Below are 23920 nucleotides of genomic sequence, written 5' to 3'. Positions count from 1 at the left end.
GTCTGTGAGAGCCAGAGATTTTCCTTGTTTGAGGTGACCAAATACTTATTTTCCACCCTGATTTATGAATAAATTCTTTACAAATCCTACCATGTGAATTCATGGATTTTTTTTTTTTCACATTCTGTCTCTCACAGTTGAAGTGTACCTCTGGTCCAAATTACTGACCTCTGTCATTATTTTAAGTGGGGGAACTTGCACAATCGGTGGCTGACTAAATACTTTTTTGCCCCACTGTAACTCATTTGCTTATTGTTGAACCGGGACAGATACGCTTTGCTAACACTTTTCAAGGAAAATCACGACCCATCTGTATAGTAGCAGAAGAAGCACGGACTCAACAGATGGGAAAATCCTAAATGCTCGCTACATACTGAAAGTTTGTTGTTACCATCAAAATTATGGCCAACCTACAAAAATAATAAGACCCAGTTAGTATAAAACTCTACTTTGTTTAACTTTATGACATTGTAGATGGACAGAAAGACAAAGGAAAGGACACCGTGTGTTTATGTCACATGTTGCTCAACAGCTGTTTTCAAGCTGGAAACCACAAGCTTTAACCAGCATGAAGATCTCATTCATGTGCAGCATAATGATGGCACAGAAGCCTGAATCAACATATCATTTGCATCATCATTATTGAGTCGTACGCAAGATACGATGACCACATGCACAAACACAGGCACACAAATACACACACAGAGCTTCTGGCTGCGTAATTACAGTCACACTCTGGTCCAACAGACAAACACATTGCCAAGACCGCCCGGGAAACAGGGATGTTGATTCAAATTGCTATTAAAGTGACAGACTCACAACACCAAAGCATCAACTTAACAATATACTTCTCATAATCGGATTATAAAGAGAGAGAAGGACCTCCTGGTAACCACATAAAACTTTCTCACTATCAACTTAACAAAGGAAAGAAGCTTATAATTTCCTTAATGTGTGGTGAAAAACATATGCAGCTATCATGTGAGTTCAACAAAGCTGAAACATTAATGACTGCAATTTTAACTCAAACACAAAAATGAAGCGAACAGGAAAAAAGCACTAGAAGGCTTCCACACAAAAACAGAGTGGGTTGATAAAATAAGTGATGGAGGCAACTGGCAAAGACAGGAAAACTTTATGGGACTCCATAAAGGACTGTAGTCCTTAAGTATACTCTTGTATACTTAAAGTACACAATTTTTCTTTACATCTATAAAACAGTTATAAAACGGCTAACAATGCTAACAGTTTTCATTTATACTTTATATCCAAAAAAGGGAATAAATGTGCACCATATTAGTTTAGTGTTTTCATTTAAACCCATGAGCTATCCAAACAACACATATCTTGTGATATATTGTTATCTTTCACCATCTGTTACCTTTGGACAGAGCCTGGCTAGTCGTATTTCCTGTTTTAGCTTTTATGCTAAGCAACAAATTTAGCGTCTAATGCTGGGTTTCTTGTGTTACCAACCCTAAGCAAAAATATTCCCAGTGTTTCCCAAACTCTTAAAATGTTCCCTTACAGACTCCTTGCAAAACATACATTTTAAGCTGAACCTACCTTCATTTTAGGCTCCAAGGTTGGCTAACAGAGAGCGCAGGTTAGCAAGAGAGGTAAATAAAGGAGAAAGACAAAGGTTTAAGAACAGGATAGAAGTAGGTGGATGGGAGCAAGAAAAAAATGTTATAATAGAAAATAAAACAAAATGTCAGGAGAGGTAGCTGAAGTTAAATCTTAAATTAGCCTCATTTTTCTAACTTGACCATGCATAATGTCAGCCATTTTATTGTTGCTATAGTGACTAGCAATGACTAAGTAGACAAGGGGGCGATTTTAGACCGATCATCAGGCCTTAATAAGCAGCAATATGTTCTTTTAAAAGTGAGCTGCGTTAGCTTAGTTAGCAAGAAGCAGCTATAACACAAAAACACAGTCTGAAGCTCCAGCCAGCTCTAGAGATACCAGCAGTTACTGCTTCGCTCTGAAGAGAAACTCACTGACAGAATAATTTGAATGCAACTTCAATCGTGAAGTCAAACGTGCGCTTAATCACTGAACTCGTGACCTCTGCTTACTCACTGGTGCAAATGGATACATCCCCAATTTCACGCTGTGATTACCATCTTAAGGCTGTGACCTGATGTCATGGCCTCTTTTCAGCCGGTGATTGGTCAGAGCAAATGTCTTGCAGTGAAGCTTGCAAATCTCCAGCCTAGCTTTTGTTTGTGTATCTTATGTCTGTAAGACAACAGAACTGAAAACACAAACTAAAACTTCCATTTGGAAAGTCAGATGTTCCTAGTGCTAAATGACAAACAAATATAACAAAAACCCAAAAACATTCAAACAAAAAAGCCAGTTTTAAAAGATTATACCAATTGTTGCCTTTAAATTAAAGATTTTGCTAAACTAAGGATCTATTCAACCTCACCAGCTAAAAATGATGACGGCAATAAGTGGAACAATATGACAGACCTGACAATGTTACCTCAGCTTCATGCTCTACTGTCCCTGCAAAGCAAGACTGGATATACAGCTAATCATTGCTAGCCTATGTTGTAATAAAACTGCACACATATTGTTAGTTGAAGACAATCCGGTTGTTCAGTCTGACGTCACTAGCCGTGTCTGGGTCTAAACTCCGCTGCAGGTCCATATATCAAACGATCACTATGGCATTACTGAGAGTTGAAAAACTGTCTAAAGTCTTTCATCTTTAATAAAATGATCAGCGTTCTGCTCTACCAGGTGTAACAATTGAGTTTAACATCCAGGCATCCATGAAAACGGAATTTATGACATTTAATGGAGTTAGAAGTTAACAGGAAGTTAGCTCGCTAGCTTCTATCTAAATACAATATAGCATGTCCTGACTGCGGGGTTTTGGAAACAAATTAAAACGTACAGCTCTGTTATCACTTCCAACATAAATGAAGACAGAAAACTAAACAGCAGTGACGTTTGTAGGGTTACTGAAGTTTGGCTAGCTGCTATATAATGATGTGCTACGTGACCGCTAGCGACACAGCTATGTTAGCATAATATAAACAAGCTAACTTTTTTTCCACTCGATAAAAGTTAACGTGAGTGTTCTCGGTGGTCAGGAACAAATGTAATCGCATGGCAGGATGCTGTAAAAGGACCAAACTTCAGCCAGGAGAACAACTGAGATAATCCATCCACAATGCGAGGTTAGTCATTCATATACTGCTGCATGGGCTGTGCTGTAGTTACATCCTAAGGTTTTAAAAACTGAGCTTAAATAAATGATTAGTGGTAATAAAAGCTGAGGGAGGTCAACAGTGATCACTGACTGTTTTAGGAGCTTTTTGAGATTAAATTGAAGTAAATACAAAACATTAAACATGTTAACAACACAAAAGCCATATTAAACGCAGACTACTTTAGGCCCGGAAGTAGGATTCGTCACGTCATCACTTAACGACCGGATAGAAAGGTTACTACTTAGTACACTGAAGTGACCCTGTTCTGAATGTATACAACTTAGTATTAACAAACTCTATAGCATGACTACTGTGCACCATGAATATAATGAGCTGAGAAAACACATAACCAATATTAAATAACAGGCAATAATCCATGAATATGGTCAGGTCAGGTCATGTTTAGCAGAGACAAACAGAGACAGAATAATCAGGTTCACACATACACTGCATCTCAACTGCAAGCACACATTTTGTCATTGTGACTACAGTCATTATCAAGTCCGTATGTTTGAGACTGATGAGTCATCTTCGAAGTCAGTAAAAGCTGCAATGTTATTATTCCTCTAATTGTTAAAAACAGTAATAAAGTAGTAATATAATAATAGTAAAGTAGCAGTAATAAAGATATTTTTAAGCCATGTAGGGGCTTATGTGGTTTAGTTCACTGCCTGCTATCTGCAAACTATTCTATGCATTATATTATAAATGTCATATGTTAGTACCTTCTGTGCAACCTTCAGGAACAACTTGAGAAATTTTTCTGGAATTGAATGAAAGACCTGCAGCTGAAAAATAAGCAGCAGCCTGAAAATTAATGCACAATCGTTTCTAGGAAAACTTGATGCTGTATGCAATTCTGACAGGATTTTCTGATTAGGCAGACCCACCCCTTTTGCACCGAGATCCAGAGAGGGTAGGGAATATTTTAAACCATGCTGGAGACACCAGTGCAACAGGATGATGGAAAGCGGATTTCTTTGTTCACACAAAGAAAAGTACAGGTGCTGCTAATTTACATGCATAAGTGAGAGATGTATAAAGAGACCATCTTTGGTTTAAGCTTGGTTCAGATTGTACTGAAATGGGACTAAATATGAGATTAACTCTAAACCTTACTCGGGTTTTCTTGTTGACACTTGACTATCTACTGACTAATATATGCGCGGTATCTGTGTAATCTAGTGGGGGCAGACACGCAAGCACATACACATGATCTTTAGATTCAGATAACCAGAATTATAACAACATCACTATCAAGCCTACATGCAATACTACAAGTACTGGCTGGAGGATGAACCCAAACACACCCACACACACACACACCAGTATTGGTCAAATATATTTGCATTTTAACGTCTGCTGGATTTTACATACCTGTTAGTTGCCTTTACAACTTGAAATACACACAGTTTCTTGTTTCTTTCACGGTTCATCCACTCTGACTCCACATGAAGTCTGAAATACTTTCACTTAATTCTTTTGTTTAGTTGTTTTTTTCCTCCCTATCACTTAAATCAAGCTCGCATGCCAAACATTCTTTGGCCGTAGCCTCAAAAATGTTCGGATTTGACGCTTGGCTTGATATTTTTTAATCAGCGTACACTGAACGTCTTTGGTTTTGGGATTGTTGGATAGATAAAGTCAGTTATTTGCAGGCTGCAGTTAGGAATTTGTAGACCAAAAGATTAACGGTAGTGACAACAATTTGTCATTTATGCCTCTATTCTTTATCTGAAGGTGTTTTTTTTATTTTTACAACACAAAGGCAAAGGTATTTTCCACCTGACATTAAGTGTAAAGGTTACAAAACTAACCAGGAAATCATTAGCACACGGGCGTGAATACACAGACACCATGTTTACTGTAAACACCCTATGATGTGTTGGTGTAAGAGGGGGATGGTGGGTCTATAATTGGACCTCACCCACTCCCTAATTAACCGCCATATGTAGGATCCCTCTGAAGTCTTATTTCCCTCTTTGCATTTTCATCGTCTCCGTGTCAATCGCTGCCTCGCTTTACTCGCTAAGCAACATTTAAAAACATCTCTTCCTCCTTAATTGATTAAAGACCGTGTCTCCTTCTCCAGACTGCCTCCATATGCCCTGACCCAGTGACAAACACCGTCATTACCTGACCATATAATGTCAAACACACACAGAGTGGAGGGACCACCCCTGGAGCCGATGTCTTACACGGACAAGCTAATGAACACCTCTTGAAAAATCACAATGTGTAACAGCTCAGATGTAGAAAGCCAAATACACGTTATACTGCCTTCACCACAAATTATTGTGTGTGTGTGTAATGCCAGTCAGGAGAAAGCCATTAGTTGGAAACTGATAAAAGTGGCTTCTCCGGCTGCACCTTTGGTCACTGCAACTCTGTGTGTGTGTGTTTTGTAATAGCTTACGGGAGTGGTGTGTGAAAGAGGGCCAGCGTGCACTTAGTGCGAGTGTGTTTCAGCAGCTGCTTTGGCAACATGGTAAAAGTTGATGACAGTAGGTAACCTTTGGACTCAAGACATAGGAGAGCGAGGAGGGAGAAGTGAAGCCAGAGATGTGAAAGTATGCCATAGGATTAAATATGGAAGGAATGAAATAAGCGGGTCTGTGAAGATTTATTTAGTGTAGGTGTAGATGGCGTCTGATGGGCATACACACATACTAGATCTAAACACTAGATCTTCTCTTGAAGTCTTTTTAATATTTTGGTTAGTGCTACCTTCTTGCACATGCTCAGTACTTTTACGAGCACCGTTTTTCCTGTTTGCAGGTGCTGCACCATTTCATTTCCACGGGGTTCATTTAACTCTCATCTGATTGGGCTGTATAGGCAGCAAATGAACCACTAACCCTTCCGACGACAGAGGCACATTCTGCATACTGAACAATACCCAAGTGTGCACAGGTTTCACTCAGCTAAATAAAGTGCCAAGATCCGTTTTTGTGATTTCCCCCCCTACTGGCACACACACAGGACTGGCACTCTGTAGCAGTTTAATGTTCACTAAAAGAGAAAATTGTTGTTTGAAAGGCACTTGTCTGATCAAAGTGCCCTTTGAGAGTAAAGACAAAAGTGTTTGTCGTCGTCAGGAACGACTACAGTCCAGTCTGTGGCACAAAAAAAATTCTTGTTTCTCCTGCAAATGCTCTCCGCTCGACTCGACGGACCTACCGAGCTGAACTGTTTCTCTGCAGAGAACTTGCTTTTAACGCAAGCGCAAAGAATTAAGAGCAACACGAGAAAGCCAACTCCTGCGCTGAACAGATGACAGGCGTCTACATTCAGGGAGCTGATCGGACATGTGCCACAAATACAAAAGCGGCTGAATAATCTGAATGTGGAACAATCACCAGATTTGCACATCACACTATTCAGATTAATGTGCATCAGAGCATAAACAGTTACACCCTCGGCAGTCTTCAATCAGCCAATGTCCATCTCTTTGAATCATCCCTATAACCTGATCCAATTTCAACAGTCTGCTTGTCACAGTGATTTCTAACAGCGCTACGCGGGCCAAGTGTATTTCTATTCCTCGATGAAAACAGCCAAGAAACCTTGCTGCGCAGTAAAATGGTATCACATAGTGATGCTCAACTTTCCTGAAGACTAACATTGATTGGTCAGTTCATCTACAGGAAAGATCCATAGTGGTGATACAAAGTTTTCACATTACAGTTGTTCTAGTACTTTATGTGCTTTATGAGATAAAGGCCATCTAGGACCAAAAACTAATGGTGGACGATTGGATACGGCATGACATCTGACCAGACTCAAAACTCACAAGACACAAGACAGAAAGAGGGAAATACAAGAGGAGGGCAAAGGGGAGACTCGTCTGAAAATTAAGGAAGAGCTTAGGCAAAAGACAGGAAGAAGATAGATGAATAGGAGGAGGAAGAAAGATGGCAATGACAAATGTGCAAGAGATTACATACAAGATAAGAGACGGCAGAAAATGAAGGTAAAATTCGTAACAGAGTCAAAGAGGAGAAGGAGACGAGATGCAGAGTTCAGATGGCGGTCCCAACACTTCACATGTGGCTGTGGTTGACCTTCCACCTTTCTCTCTCCCTCTCCATCCGGCCCTTGTTTCTCACCACTCTGTCAGGATGTCAGCAGCGTTTGTCGACACGGTGTCGGGCCCTTCCCGCGATTCTGCGCATCCGTTCCTCCACTTCTACTCCTTCGCTCCTGCCTTCACTCTAATCTCCCAAACATCTGTCTCATAACGGCAATTTGTGGCGCGCCGCTTCCGCGCATCAATCGAGAGCCAAACCAAGATATCCACTTTGTGAAAATACTGGCACACAGGAGCAATTGGCACAATAGTGAAGCTCATTGTGCTCTCCTATAAAAGGACAGGACGACTCTGCTCGTGAGAGAGATCGGTTTTTCTGGTCTGAAATGTGTTCATTTTAAACACGGCCTTTCACAAACATGTCATTGTGAAACCCTGGTTTGCATCTCCAGCATCGTTAGAATTCAGCGTTGAGACATGAACAGCAAAGGGTCTATTTGAAAACGGAAAGGAAGCGTGGCTCGACAATATCTGATCTTGTTTTCAGAAAGCAAAGATCACCCTAGAATGCTGTGGCAGATATTTCCTATCAGAGCTGCAGCGTGCGACTGGATACGGTCAGGCTGAAATGCAAACCTTTACAAGAAGGTTCAGCTGATAACAGTTTTACTTTCATTTAACATGCTAATAGATTTCTTGCTTAATAGATTATGAGTAATGAGCAATTCAGGATACATTAAAAACTAAACTATAAAAACTTCTCTTATCCAACGCAATGGATGCACACTGATTGGGACAATTATTTAGGAAAATGATGGTTGTGTGTTGAAAAAGGTTGACTTTCATTGGCTATAAGGTGAAATTCAAATAAGCCAAAGTGCAGACTATGTGCATTTCTCTTCATTTTTTAAGCTGAAAATACAACTCAGTACTACAAATAGACATCCCATCCCCCCAGTAAGCAACTGAATATCGTCTTGGAGGCAATACCCCCCCTCAGTCACTTCCAATATTGTCTCCATTTGGCACGATCAGCCGTACTGGCATTAGCATATACGAACTTCGCAAAAAAACTCAAACTGTTAGAGCAATTTTTCAGACATTTTTGAAAACGCTTTCATTCCTGATGTTTTGATACAACAGGTTCCAAGTATTTAAAAACTACTCATGTGACATTTCTCACAATATTGTTTTACATGGGTGTTTTACATGGGAGTTCCGCAAGGAAACGTTTTCGGTCAACTGCCTTTTTTTTTTTCTAAAGTTTTTAAGTACTTAAAACCTGAGTAAGTAATTGTTTTATATGTTTTTGATGCAGTGACTTTTTTCTTCTAAAACACACCCTGTTCTTTAGACCTTTAGCAACACAAGTGTTAGAACTCTAATCCCTTGAAAATTATGAACAAAATTTTAAAAAGGAACTCAAAAAACATCTATAACAACATGTCACAACATCTCACCCAGCCTCTGTTAGTTATATAGATGCAACAAATTCCTCCTGCCTCCCATTTTGGTGTCTGACCTCAAAGGAACTCGCTAAACCACTACAGGAGTGTGATTACACCGAGCTCACCTTCCTTCCTCCTCTCTGCCTTTGCTGACTTCCTGTAACATGTCTTGGCATGCTACCACCACCTGCACTACAGCGAAATAGTTTGATGTAATAACCAAAATATGAATCAATCATGCCTGAATTAGTTTTCAGGCATGAACTCCAGGGGAGGGGTGAGACTCGGGTTTGGATGGTGTTCATAGCTGCCCATTTTTCACATGTAGAGCACAACAGAAGACATTCTCACTCCTGAAAATGATATGTAGGGTAGGGCATGCCGGGGGGCAGGACACATGATACTGTCTTGGTTGCTGTGAAATCTCTGGATGATTAGCTGCTCTATCCTCACATGTGCAACTGGACATCATCCAGACTATAGGTAGCTGGCAGCTTGAAGATCAGTCCTTCAGAATGCATCAAAAGTGTTTATTTAGACATGCAATTTCTGTTGGGCAATCTCTAAAAAAAAACCTCAGGAGGGCCACAGTGCATGGATGATTGCAGCTATATAAAAACAGCTCTATAGAGCTAATGGAGGCCAAAAACTTTAAAGTGGTTCTGTTATATTATTTTTTTTATTTTGTCATGTATAGACTAATGTCTAATTAAAAAAAGACTAATGACTATGTCTTTTTTTAATCCATTTCTTTGTACATAATTTTAATCTCTTGGAAAATCCAGTTGATTGATTGGTCGGTTGATTGGTCTTAGTCAGTGGTAAGATTCATGATTTGATTATCAAATAAAAATGCACTCGACTGCACTCTCAAGCCAGTGGTGTCAGAGCACAAAAAACAGTGCGAGTGCAACATTGGCATGAGTGCCACCGTGCGTCATCCTGGATGCTGCCGCGCATGTTTGAGCTGTTGATGTTGTCTTGGACATCCATGAGCGCATCATGTCTGGTCTGATAGGCTTCTGTGAATATCTGACTGGACAGAGGCAATGTGATGAGGTGCTCCAGCATGTACACCGAACACTATGCCCGTTTCACCAGCACAATGGCCAACGATCAGGAGTTTATCCAGATGATTGCTTGGCCAGCATTTAGTCTCAGTAGGTTTTCTGTTGAACACGCCAGAACATGCTGGGTCATAACCAAGTTTTAGGCTGCACTTATCCAGGAATGGAGAGCAATGCTTCAACAACAGATCCAGACAGTTTTGCAGTCCACGTGCTATCGTCACATGCATAAGAGCCCATGCCTCACATTAAACTTATAGTGTTGGTCTATAAAATCTATTTAAAACACAAACTACAGTTTTCTTTTGACTAGCACATACTGTTGCCATGGTGGGTGCTTATATTAAGCACTTATAGGGGGAGGAAGCTACAATGGCTTGTTTCAGACAAAGGACGAGGGGGCTGCACCAAGGTTTCATAGTTTTGCACGAGTAGAAAAACTTTTATTTCGTCAACAAATAAAAATGAGATGAAAACATTCCAGAGAGACGAGATCCAATCTCTCACCAGTAAACCTTTACACTTTATATTTTAGTCAGATGAATCGACTTTAGATCAAGTCTACTATAATTTTATGATATTTAGTTGAGTAAAAATGTAAAATTTAAACAGTTAAATTATGACTGAAACACAATAACATTACAGTCAAAAGACTATGACTTAAAAAAAATATAATTATAGTCGGAATTAACACAGATAAGCATTATTTTAAACAACGAATCATGCAAAGCTACTCTGAGAGGTTATTATAATCAGACCAACGCCATTTTCAGTTGATTTTCTAAACTAAGCACTAAACAGCCTGCAGATATGATGGAGGTATTGAGCTCTTGGCAAGTAAGCAAATAAGAATATTTCCAGAATTCAAACTATTGCTTTAACAACCTGAACGGGAATGGGGTATTATAACTGAGCAGACCACGGAGTCATTAAAATTAAACAGACTCACAATCATCCAAATATCATATTTGGCTTTTGATATGATGTTTAACTTTCATGACTTTATCCAAAGCACACAGAAGTGTACTTCAAACTAGATTAGAGTAATGGCAACCGCAGAAAGAAACGCCTAGATGGAATTTCTGAATTGTGAACAAGTGCTGGCTGTCAGTTTGGTTTGCCAGCACGGTCCTGATAAACACAGAGGACAACAGCAGCTTTAAGTTTCTTCAGCTGTCACCAAGATTATAGTTCTGCGCCCCTATAAGTGAACTGCTGTGCAGTATTTCAAGTCTGACAAAATAATCCCAACCAGATTGTGGGAAATGAGCCCAAAAAGCAAGCATTTTATGGTCCAGCGTGCTTCACTCAATTTACAGGGTTTTGAAATGGAGCCAAAACCTGTAATCCCAAAATGATGCCAGGTTCCCAAACCTCTGTACAATTAATGAGCAACTTGTGATTCCATGGGACTTTGTTTACAAGCCCAAGTCTGCTTGTAATTATGCAACGTGAATATAAACAAGTCCACAAATTTCGGAAAAAGTCTACTTGGCCTATTCATTTTGGTAATGACCAAAGCGAACATGGAAGCGTGTGCTCTAAAAACAAGACAGAAAAAAAAGAAAAATCGATTGAATGAAACGTGCAAACACTCTGCATAAGAGGCAAATGTTAATGCTGTTAAAGTTATTTCTTTTTTTTCTTTTTTTAATTGACTTTTAAGATTCATATCAGCACACTGACAGCGATCCAAGCAACTCTGTGGACAAACTGTCTGTCTCTGTTTGTTTAATTGGCTGTTTAGGAGGAATTTTAACCAAATTCCAGTTGGAATTTGTCTAAATTGAATTGTGGCCAGGCTGCAGAGGGCAGAGCAGCTGCAATGGTACAGTCAACAGACGGACCAAGGGAGAGTGAAGGAAAATGGTTTGGCTCTGGAGCCTTTACAACAAGCTCAAACAGGAAGTCATTCAACACAAAACGCACACCCATGACAAAACAACCACGCGTGCACACAGAGCACGTGCGCTTGTGTGTGTGCGGACGAGCCCGATCGCAGACGAAAGAGGGTCAGTTTGGAACACATTCCTTCCTCCCCCGAGCATGAGTCAGTATTTGTGTGTGTGTGTGTCATTTGATGTGCCTACAGCAGACTTCCTAAAGGCCATTCAGAAACAGAGCTAAAGAAATCTAAAAACAATAAAAGTGGAAGAGAATACAGCAGCTGAATGGGTGACGTGTGTGAAATACAAGAGAGATGAATTAACGGAGGAAAGAAAGAGAGCGAGGCTGAAGCTTGAAGGGATGGTGAGGGAAGAACAGGATAAAAATCAGAGACATGTTGGGGAGGGACAAAGTAATGAGGAAGAGAGGAAAAGAGGGGGGTCGAATGAGGGTTTTTCATATAAACAAACTGTACCGCCCTCAGGCACTTTCTGTATATGTGTGTGTTTCCTAATGCTTATCTCAGTTTGCTAAGTACTTAAAGGAATACACCAAGTCTGTGACACAGCTGGCTTAAAACTTTGGCGAACATCACTCTGAGAAGAGAAAAATCACATTCAATATTCTTAAATATCGCAGTTAATAAATGACAAGCAACCACCAATAGTTACAAAACTACTGGCTCGCTATTATTTTGGATTCACGCTCAATTTAAAGCAGATGACGTCCAGTTTAAACACACCTCTGAGGCTTTAAATCTGGAAAGCTGCATCGTTCTGTTTCTGTGTCGGAAAAGCAAAAAAAAAAACAACTTTTAAATCAAACACAATCAAATCAAAGCCGCACGCCTACATTTTCTTGTTTCCATTCCTAAACTTTGAAATATATTAATTATCTGACTGAAAATGATTTTTATATTAGTACAATCAGGATGACTGTGTGTTGGGTGGGTCATTTTTGCCTGATTAAATGTTCAAAGACGCTGTGACAAAAGACTTTAAAGCCTTTTTGTTATTTCCCAGTAAAGATGAGGGCGGCTCTTTGTGCGAAAACAAAACATAACAAAAGAAAAAAAGAAGGGAAAATAATTCAACAAAAATACTGATATTTCAAACATTAATTGAAATATCAGTGTCGACTCATAAGCGGTGCATTTCTTCATTTTTTAAAAAGTGTAACCACAGGAAAACTTTGGGGCAACTGCGCCCCGAAGACCTTACTAATCGGAAGGTCGGTGGTTCATTTCCCGGCTCCTCCGGCGTCTGCATGTTGAAGTGTCCCGGGGCAAGTTAATGAACCTCAAATTGCCCCATTGAATCCTTCAGAGTGTGTGTTAGGAAGTACTTAAAGGCATAGAGTACAGCGCAGTGGGAATGGGCTTTGAGCGGTCGGTCAGTGCAGGATTCTGCAGACCTCAGCTGGGCTGCCATGTTCTTTTTAGAGAGAATAAGCTTTCTCCTGGCAACCCTTCCAAACAAAACACACTTCTTCAGTCTTTTTCTAATTGTACTGTAGTGAGCTTTGAACATTTGTAATGCTAACTGAGGCCTGTAGACTCTGAGATGTAACAGAGTTTCTGCATTGCACTGCACAGTCTGACCTTGGGGTGAATTTGCTGGGATGTAGTTTCCTGTGGAGACTGTGTTACCCTTAACGCACACCTAAATGCTCCAGATCACTAAACTGCCAAAGCATCTGCTTTTATTCAAATGAAAATACCACTCCACTAACCATTTTGTCATTTACTAGTCCAAATATGCAAAATGTGCTTCTTCTTGAAGAGTTTCTTGCAATGGATAAATAAAACTCATCTTATCTTGTGTCTGGGACAAATAAAGGCATCAATTTGGAGACAACTGAAAGAAAATGAATGCTGACTAACTGCTTTAAAACTGGTAACCTTCGTTTTTCCAGCTGTTTATTCTCTAAAACATTAGCGAACCGGCGTGTGTGTTATCTGTCCACTCAAGATGCCCATTTTGTCCCACTCGTACGGCAACGATGCCCAATGTACAATAACAGGCAGCTTCAAATCCTGCCATCGTAAAGCTGACACCAGATAATGTTTATATGTTGATTTTGGTGAAATAACTTGCTATAAAACGGCTGTTTGCTTTAGCCCTATATTAAAACGAGAGGAAGGTGCAGCAGCGCAAAACACACACTAACTCTTCGTGTTTTGTTAGAGAACGAACGGAAATCAAAGGGAGTAAGTTCAACAGCAGTTTGTCAGCCTTGAAGTTATTGCTGAAAGAATGCGGAGCTGAAAATATGCACAAAAAATACCAAACTTTTACTTGCTTTAACGCAGCATTTATCGTGCTGTGTGGAAAGGGAGGAAACTGAGATGCTCGTTGACTCTCTGCTGGCTAATTAGAAGCATCTTTTTCACTCACAGTCTGACTGTGTGAAAGAAGCCGACCCGTGTTCCTGAATAAAAGCACCGAGTCTCTCGCTTTCTTTAAATATTAATTCAGTCTGTTTCATGTCTAAGAACCTTTCTGGACACCGACTAGCCGGAGGCTTTAATCTCCAAACTCTCAACCACAGTCTCACTTCGCGATGCCGATTTTAATCCTCAGAGCAAACGTGCAGAGCGCTCCTCTGCACGTTTTAGTAGCAACAGGCCCTCTTGCGTCGCCGTAACTCACTTGTTGACAGCGAAGGGAAAAAAAACGGAAAACAGAGAGGAGCGAGAGACAGACAAGGGCACGCACATATTTTTAAGTGTTCACACACTTAATAAGCGGTATAACCATTTCCTGGGAATTCCCTTTGAGAGACAGAGAAACAGAAAGCTAGTGTGTGAGAGAAGGGAAGGAAATCAAAGGGAGTTCAATGTGTTGCGTGACGAGACACTTTCCATGAAGGCCTGAAACATACACACACCATTTTATTGTGATGACATGTCGGGCTGTGTTGCTTATAAGTTGTCTTACTTTCAAACACTCTTGTGGTTCTTTTTCTTTTTTTTCGCCCTGTTAAATTGCACTTGGCTGAAAGTTTCTCTGCGTCTTGTGTGTCAACACAACTGCACCATGTCTGCAAAGTGCTGCTATGATAACGGCTTTATTGGAGCTACACACCTGCCCGGCAGCGAGATTGTTGATGACCTGCACCGCACATGGATAAACACACTGTGGTGTACACAGTGCGAGCAGCTGTAATATAAATCCAACACACAGGGCCTGCAGACTGAGCCCTTCAGTCAGCCACTCCGTTAATCATTGATGGACGCCCAGACACATGGACACCCCCCCACCCCACACACACACACACAGGTCAGTGACACAGGCTGGTGTGTGTTTAGGTTTCCCCGTACACACTTCAGAAACAAGCAGAAACCAGAGGGGAGAATTAATCACAGAAAGAAAGAAACAAAAACAACATTGATTCCAAATAGATGCAAGTCCTGCAGAGACAGGTGCCTTCTTCCTTAATCCCCTGGGAAACGGAGGGAAGGTGGTGCAGAGGTGGGAAGGAAGAAGAGGGAGGGGAGTGTGTGTGTGTGTGTGTGTGTGTGTGTGTGTGTGTGTGTGTGTGTGTGTGTGAGTGAGTGAGTGAGTGAGAGAGAGAGAAAAGCCCAGGGGGAAACCGGCTTGACAAGAATTCAGCACAACACTCACATTCAAGCACAGACTACATGGGGAACTTTTTTTTGGCTGGAGTATCTGATTAACGCACACATTTGCAAATAAAGTGCGCTGCTGTGTTGAGCACAGACTGTGCACATACACCTGTAAATACATTATTACATCTGTGTCTACATCTCAGCCACACACGCACGCGCGCACGCACAGGCACGCGCGACAGTGGGCCTACTGTCAAAACTGTCATGTTGTCCCTTGTCGTGTCTTTTTAGTCAAAGCGTGCCGCATCAGGACGGCCGATCGCGCTCGTGTCGCTTCAAGGTCTTTTGCGACACGCAAACATAAATGGCACACTATTATGCGTTTGCTCTGAAGGAAACCTTCAGACATTTCATTCTCACCTCGTCCCACTTGACGAATTTGCCGCCCTTCTTCAGCTCTTCGTGGACGGCCACGGGTTTCAGCTGCAGCGCGTGGACTCCCGGCTTGGCCCCGGCCATGACAAGGGACTCCCAGCCCGGGTGCCAACGCCTAAACCCCGGCTACGGCGACTTGGAACTCCTCGGAAGGAACAGAAGGCTCTTCCTTCCTGCACTTCCAGCCCCAGAGCTTCTTTTACTGTTCTTCTTCTTCTTCTTTTTCCGGGGAGAGGGTTAATTGAAACACCGAGCGAGGAAGGCAGGGAGGGAGGTTCTTAAAAGTCAGGCACTGTCCTTAAAAGTTAGCGAGCCTCCCCGAGAGTTTGAAGAACATGAGTAAAATCCAGACTAAAGACAGGACTCGGGTTGTTTCAGTGCGCACCGCCGCCGCCGTGTCTTGTCCGCGTCCACGCAAAGCGGTGACGCGCCTATAATTCCACTTTTTAAAAATTATAAGCTTTGATTCATATATTTGTTTATTTGTGCAGAATCCTTTAATCACGCACTTGAGCCCTTGGAGAGATCCTTTCCTTCCTTCCTTCCTTCCATCTGGTCGACCCCTCTCTCCTCTCCCTCTCGTTCCACTACCAACTTTCTCTGCTTCCTCTCTCTCTCCCTTGTCGCCTCCGACGCGTTTTTTTTCTTCTTCTCTCCTCCTCCTCTCCTCCCTGCATGTTTTCTGTAGGAAAAAAAAGAGAGGATTTTTGAGAGGAGAGAGGGACGGCGTCAGATAGCGCTGAGTGAATGAGAATGGGGTGGAGGGAGGGGGGGTGTAGTAAAATGGGTGTGTTTTAATTCAGTTCCTCTGCCTGCTTCTCTGTCTCCTCTGTACAGCATGCATGCAACAAAAGCTCAGAGAACACGGTCCAGCATATCACATATATGCACGATTGTTCCTGTTCCATGATTCAGCATCTCCAAATCTCCCCAACTCCATTCAATCCTAACTCTGCTTCCATTACACTGGGAGACCTGGAAGTGTCATATTTAAAAAATAATGACCCTTTTTTAGACAGTTTGGTCCCTTATTTGAAGTAAATCTACAAACTTCCCATCGTGCAAATTCAAACTGTCTTCCGTTAACGTTATGCTTTTCCCTACATTTACCTCTAAGTTCATATAAAACATGGCCAAGGTCACGGTAAGGTCATCTCAGGCTCTTCTTGCTTTGAGCAAAGAAGCTCCGCCCAGCTAATGTTCCAAGTTTCTTTTTGCTAGGCTAGGGTAAACCAATCAGAACCCCCAAACCAACCACAGGCAGATGGCCGCCCCTCCCTGAGTCTAGTTTTGCCAGAGGTTTCTCCTTGTTAAAAGGAAGTTTTTCCTTCCCACTGTTGCCAAGTACTTGTTCATAGGGGGTCATTTGGGAGTTTCTCTGTATTACTGTAGGAACGTCTGTTTAGCACTTTGGCTGACACCCTATGTCTTTTAAATGTGCTATACAATTAAAGTTGACTTGATTTGACACTGTGTTGTTAGTGTTTAATGCCGAGCGGAAGACCACACCTATGGCCAATTTAGAATCACCAATTAAAATAGCATGCATGCCTTCAGAGTGTGAGACCGGAGTGATTCGGAAACTTCCCACACAGAAACACGCTAGCCAACCAGCAGCCCAGAATCTTCACCATACGTCACGCCATTCTGCTAATCTTTAAAAATCCTCCAAATAAAACAACATAAAGGGAAAAGAAATCCCTCTTGTTTTCTCCGTGCGTACAGAGAGGACACAAACATTTTCTCTTTTGAGCAAAGACAGAAGAGTGACACAAACTATTGCTCTGAGGCACGGGGCAAGGAAAGCTGGGTACTGACGTAAGAGGAATAAAATATTGTGTAAGGCCGTTTTTCATTAAATATCACAGGCGCACGTAGGTCCCCCATGAAAATATTAGAAACATTTCCTGTAGTTCACTGCAGGGTGCAAAAGCAATCACCAAGTTCTTTTCATTCTGAATTACTCTCGCCTTCGAGTGCTTTAAGTCTGCTTCTTTGTTGACACTGATAGATTGCCTGCACAGTCAGCAGTGTTATTAAAAGACAGTATCACTGTTATTGGAAATGCATAGTAATCAGCTTAAGAGGTGATTTTGGAGCAATGAGTGGTCCTGTAACTCAGGAAGTTGGAATGCGCCATTAAGGACGGGCTCAAGATAACAAATCTGCGTTCCAGAAACAGGAAATAAATCCGAGGACTGGCAGGTGAGGTAACTGAAGATCTTTTCCCCCCTCCCCTCCTCCAGATCAGTGGCAGCGTATCATGTTTAAAGAAGCATGAGAGCAACGGAGGTGGCACAGTTAGAGCACGGGCCTGTCCAAATCCTGCTGCCAAGCAACGTTTGGCTCCTCATAAAAAAGTGCTCCAGAGCAACTGATGTTTTTTAAAATTGTTTCTTTTTTTTGGCAACTATTGACATTTTCAACTCCTCTAACTACGCTGGGCAAGAATGTGAGATATGCTGCAGCTTGCTGACTGACAGCAATTGAGTCTTGTGTGTGCGTTTCCTTGAAATCAAAAATCATGACCCTGAATGAGGCACACTTTCTGTACAGCATCTTGCATGACACCACACAAACACAGGGAGGATTGATGCATGTGCATTCTTTCTGCAGTGCAGCACGCATGCATGAGCACGGGGCCGTGGCACATCTTCTGTGGGTTCACGCAAACAATGTTGGGTTGAGTCCTGCATTTGAAGCGTGGGCACCTGTGCTGTCAATAGGCCTCTCTCCACCTCCCACTCTCTGTTTCACCCAGTTCTCTTCCTCTGGCTGCCCTATCTTCTCCCTGCTAAACAAACTCCCTCTCTCCTCCTCACTATCTCATCTCTCATTCCAACAGGTGTCGCGCTCCCATTGGCTGCTGAGGCTTATCTGCAAAGAAAAAAAAATTAGGTAATGGAATTAGGTAACAAAACATGATAAAAGAGTGAATGCAGACGCTTACTTACATGCTTACATTGCATGTTTTCAAACTGTACCTGGAGTAAGATCAAGATCCTGGAGGGTGCTTCAGCCCTCAGGTCTCTGAAACAAAATCTCTCATGACCTAAAAACCACAAATAATGTGTGTATTGTGTATGAAGTGTGTGTGCGTGTGTCTAAGGTGAGACTAAACCTTAAACCTTTTCCTGTTAAAAGGGTGTTTTTCCTTCCCACTGTCACCATCTGCTTTCACATAGGGGTCACTGTTGGTCTTTATCTTGAGGCAACTGCCGTTGTGATTTGGCGTTATATAAATAAAACTGAAATTAAATTAAATTGCCCATCAACTACTTTAGAGGAAGAATAAAGGAAATTATGCAAAGGAGGACAGGCAAAGCACAAGGAAGTATCATTTGCTAAGAAGCGTGAAAAGGAAGGCGCAGAAATAGTGCGCATTGACTGGAAACGTAACTGCAGTGAGTCCGAGATCTAATCACGCTCAGGCATTTAGTTTTCATGCAACAAGGAAGTCGAAATCTTTATTCTTCCTTACTGTTTGGTTTACCCACAGTTAAACAAAAGAAAGCAAAGTTGAATATTTAGAGAGAAGGAAAATAAAGAAAGTGAAAGATGATCAAAATAGCTTCCTGATAAAGAGGGTTAAGAAAAGAGACCAAAAAAAGGCAACAGGAACAAAATAAGGGACGCATAGAAGAGATGTGGAGAACGGGAAGACCCCACCACCACCACCCAGATCTTTTCCCCTCTCAGTCTAGTAACAGCCAGATCTTTCTCTCCAACGCAAAGCAAAGAACTCACAAAGACACATTGTGCAAAGACACACAGGCATATTCACTGTCTCTCCGCACAGAAGCATATACAGTGCACAGACTAGCTTTAATGGGAAAGGCCTGACTCAGTCAACGGTAGCAGAGAAAACTTGATCAGATTACTGTTAACAGTGTAGCAGAGATTTTGGCCTGAAGATGCTGACGGTTCACTGGAGGCCGGACCCATCTGTCTCCACCACACCGCGGGGTTATTGTCAATGTGTTCTCGAGAAAAGCTATCATGTGGGCGTGTAGGCGATGTGCTGATTACAGTCCCGCCCCCCAACACCCCAAGAGGCATTCAGACACAATGCAGATTCACATTACAAGAACTTTGATTTACCTGTGGTGCAGCTCCATTCATTTGAGTCTACTCTTTCCAAATGAGATGAGAGCTCCCCAATGCCCCCAAGAGCTCCCTATGGGGGAATCCACTCATTTATTATAGATTACTGATCGCGAAGCCCATTTACAGCTGCGATCTGATCTTATGATGCCATCTAGTGGCTGCACAGCAACACTACTGTCTCTTTTTGTTCATTGCAAGATTGATTGTGCAATAATTAGGAATGTGGACGTACTAGATCCAGCTATGCCTCACTTGTTAAGAGGATACAGGGCTGATACCTACCTGTGCACACCTCAATCACAGTAGCCTGTGTTAAGCACAGGTGTATTTGCACAGGTGAGTCAACACTGTGTACACAGCATACAGTAGAGGTTGCAAGGTTCTGCTTTGATTTATTACTTTGGCGGAGAGAGAAAAGGGAAAAGAGAGCAAGACTACTCCACAAAATTGCGGCAGTTATTGAAATAAATAGAAAAGCACCTTTTTTGTCGAATATTTATTTATTCAGGCAGTTAGTAAACCCAAAGGAGCTGGTCTGGGACATGTGCATTAAAACAAATAAGTCTTCTTAACCAGAGAGTTTCTCCCTGTGTCTGTCTCTGTGTTGCATCACAAAGCTGACCACACAGGAAAGAGCACGTCAACAGCTCCCCCATGTGGATGTCCTCTTTCAGAATCAGAATCAGAAAGGGTTTTATTGCCAAATGTTGAGCAGGTTTACAACATTAGGAAATTGCTGCGGTGCTTAGTGCAAACATACTGTCATAAATAACGCTTAAATAGACATGAGAAAAAAAATAAGAATAAGAATTAAAAGTGCTAAGTAGATAGATATATACATGATATATACATGAGTGCAGGTGGTGATCAGTGCCAAACATGGAATGATGCAGTGACACAGCGTAGGGTCATGTGTTAGTGGCGGGGACAGTCATATGGTTATTGTTCATGTGTCCGACAGCAGAGGGGAAGAAACTGTTCTTATGGCAAGAGGTTCTGGTGCGAATGGACTGGAGCCTCCTGCCTGAGGGGAGCAGGTCAAACAGACTGTGTCCAGGGTGAGAAGGGTCAGCTGAGATCCGAGCTGCACGCCCCAGTGTCCTGGAGGTGTACAGGTCCTGCAGAGATGGGAGTCTGCAGCCAATCACCTTCTCAGCAGAGCGCACAACACGCTGCAGTCTCTGTTTGTCCCTGATAGTGGCTCCAGCGTACCACACGGTGATGGAGGAGGTGAGGATGGACTCGATGATTGCAGTGTAGAATTGCATCATCGTCCGTGTTGGCAGGTTGAATTTCTTCAGCTGCCTCAGGAAGTACATCCTCTGCTGGGCTTTCTTGATGACGGAGGTGATGGTGGGCTCCCACTTCAGGTCCTGGGTGATGGTGGTACCCAGGAAGCGGAATGAGTCCACAGAGGTGATGGGGGTGTCAGTCAGGATGATGGTGGGGAGTGGGGCTGTGTGCTTCCACAATAATCTCCACTGTCTTCTGGGCATTCAGCACCAGGTTGTTGTGGCTGCACCAGGACCCCAAACGTTCAACCTCCCTCCTGTAGGCAGACTCATCCCCGTCCGAGATGAGTCCAATAACGGTGGTGTCATCTGCAAACTTGATTAGCTTGACAGACTGGTGGGTGGAGGTGCAGCAGTTGGTGTATCACCTTGTTGTTGAATTGTGCTATACAAATAAACTTGCCTTGCCTTGCCTTGCCTTGCAGGGAGAAGAGCAGAGGAGAAAGAACACAGCCCTGAGGTGAGCCGGTGCTGATGGTCCGGGAGTCCGAGACATTCTTTCCCAGCCTCACATGCTGCTTCCTGTCCATCAGGAAGTCAGTGATCCACCGGCAGATGGGATCAGGCACATTCATCTGGGAAAGCTTGCCTCGGAGATGGTCTGGAAGGATGGTGTTGAAGGCAGAGCTGAAATCCACAAACAGGATCCTGGCGTAGGTTCCTGGGGAGTCCAGATGCTGCAGGATGAAGTGTAGGGCCATGTTGATGGCGTCATCTACAGACCTGTTGGCTCTGTATGCAAACTGCAGGGGGTCCAGGAGGGGGGCCGTGAGGGTCTTGAGATAGGAGAGAACCAGGCGCTCAAATGACTTGATGACCACAGATGTCAGAGCCACAGGTCTGTAGTCATTTAGTCCAGTGATCCTAGGTTTCTTGGGGACAGGGATTATGGTAGAGGACTTGAAGCAGGCAGGCACATGACATGCCTGCAGTGAGGAGTTGAAAATGCCAGAAAACACTGGGGCCAGCTCGTTTGCACAGTGTCTGAGGGTGGCAGGAGACACATCGTCTGGGCCGGGAGCTTTTCAAGCATTCAGATTCTTAAACTGCTTCCTCACATCTGCTTCATGAATATGAAGAGTTGTGGTGGGAGGAGGTAGTGTGAAATCCTCCTTTGTGTGGGGTGAGGAGGGGGGTGTTGTAGGTGAAGTGTTTGATGGTGGTGATGGCTCTATGGAGGGGGGAGAGGTGGGGGAATGAGTGTCCAAAGTGTCTCTATTGTTGGGGCCGTTGGAGGTGTGAAGGCTGCCTGATGGCTCGTCAAAACAGCAGTAAACAAAGAAACAAAGAAACAAAGCAGATGGCACTGCCTTTCTGGGTGAATTTCTGACTAAATAAGTATAGTTTCAGCTAAAACGTTGCAGCATGTCATTAATTTGTAGTCCTGCATGGAAACATACAGTGGATTTATCTATGTACTTATTTTTTATCACCAGAGTATATGCATATATTCTCTGAGTTGTATCAGATATTGACCTTATGAGACTTTTAATACAGAGCATCAGTATCGGGAACTGTGAAGGTAGGAAAATGTAAAGACATCAGCCTTTAATCTTTTAGCTGCAAACTAATGAACAACCAGGTCAAATTCAGGACGCAAACCAAGTTTAAATCCACCAGCTTGGTTTGTATGCTTGTTATTAGTTCCTGTCATGTTTTTAATGTAAAACAGAAAAGTAACTAAAGGAGACAAAACTGCAATAAAGTGAAAAATTACATTTAATTTACTGAATTAGAATAGAATTAGTATAAAGTTAAGGAAAAACTAAAATACTCAAGTAGCACGTGTACTTCAGGTTTGGAGGTTGTGCAGCCATGGACTGGACGTGACAAAATAATAATAAATAGTGTTGGACAACAAATCTGGGATCCACTGTGAAACACACACACATCCACAGGCCATAATTTTCCACACTTTCCTCTCATTTCAGAAGCTCCTGATCTTTGCAAGTTTGAGATTTGTAGGCCGAATATATAAGGTTTTAACATATTTGTCACACTTTTCACTCTCACCAGTGCAGGCAGAGCTGTAACATTACATACTACGTCATGCTGACCTCCATCTCCACTGGTCTGTTTAACTGGAAGTCATAAAAAGCCATATTTCCCAGCCAGCTTCTACAACTCCAGTTAGCTGGTGTACTGGCGCTCACGCACACAGATAGTTTGGAAATGGATTTTGCTCTTTGACCTGTTGTAGCTCTATTGTTTCCTTCTATAAAAGTGACTGGTGTTTTTCACATGTAAGCGCACATGGATGTTCATGTTAGTGTGTGTACTGTACACGAGCGTGTACGGGCCTGCCTGTGCTTACTCAACTGTAAGTTTCAGACATGCTCGCTGAATAATTCAGGTTTTTCTACGTCTCGTTGCCATGGCTGTCTGTAAAATAGCTGCACACACACGCACGCATGCACGCACATAAACACACTGATGTGAACATGTTGACAGATGTGAACACCCCCATAGTCACACCAACAGAGCAAGCCGGAGACATTATGAATTCGCTCTCCCTCTCCTTACCTCCCCCTTTCACTTCGCGCCCCTGTTATTATTAAAACTCTTGTTATTAAGCAGCCTAGCCAGGGTGTAGGGTTCCCTGCTGTTACGGCACAATGGGCACACTGTGAAGAAATCTGACTGCACTGCGTTCCTATTCGTGGATCACATTCACCAAGTTGATCAGAGATGAAGTTAAATTGCAAAAGCAAACAAGAAGATCCAGCTGCGTTTTGCCCGTGGCACTGATTGCACTCTTGCAAGGGGGAGAAAGTGCATTTTGCAAACATGGGATACAATTATAATTTGCGTGTTGTGAAATAAAAGCTTCTTATTTTCACAAAGAGTGAGGTG

At 42.4% G+C, this 23920-nt stretch overlaps 1 protein-coding gene across 3 annotated transcripts in view; it reads right to left on the bottom strand.

Annotated features, from left to right (window-relative positions):
* plcb3 (phospholipase C, beta 3 (phosphatidylinositol-specific)) overlaps positions 1 to 16367 on the bottom strand; it is a 59778-nt gene extending 43411 nt beyond the window's left edge. For 2 of the 3 annotated variants that reach the window (XM_085267208.1, XM_085267209.1), the window contains exon 1: positions 15654 to 16367. In XM_085267208.1, coding sequence (XP_085123334.1) covers positions 15654 to 15752 — 99 coding nt within the window. In that variant the 5' untranslated portion in view covers positions 15753 to 16367. Of the gene's footprint in view, positions 1 to 1566; positions 1591 to 2085; positions 2119 to 15653 lie in introns of those variants that run through there. The other variant, XM_085267210.1, reaches the window with a different exon arrangement.
* Between the last annotated feature and the right edge of the window lie 7553 nt (positions 16368 to 23920).

Source organism: Mchenga conophoros, linkage group LG3, assembly GCF_057382185.1.
Source record: "Mchenga conophoros isolate Kocher_MC1m ecotype Shallow Benthic linkage group LG3, M_conophoros_male_GT1.1, whole genome shotgun sequence".
NCBI classification, from domain to species: domain Eukaryota; kingdom Metazoa; phylum Chordata; class Actinopteri; order Cichliformes; family Cichlidae; genus Mchenga; species Mchenga conophoros.
The sequence above is the reverse complement of the archived record's forward strand: the minus strand, read 5'-3'. Positions and strand labels throughout refer to the sequence as shown.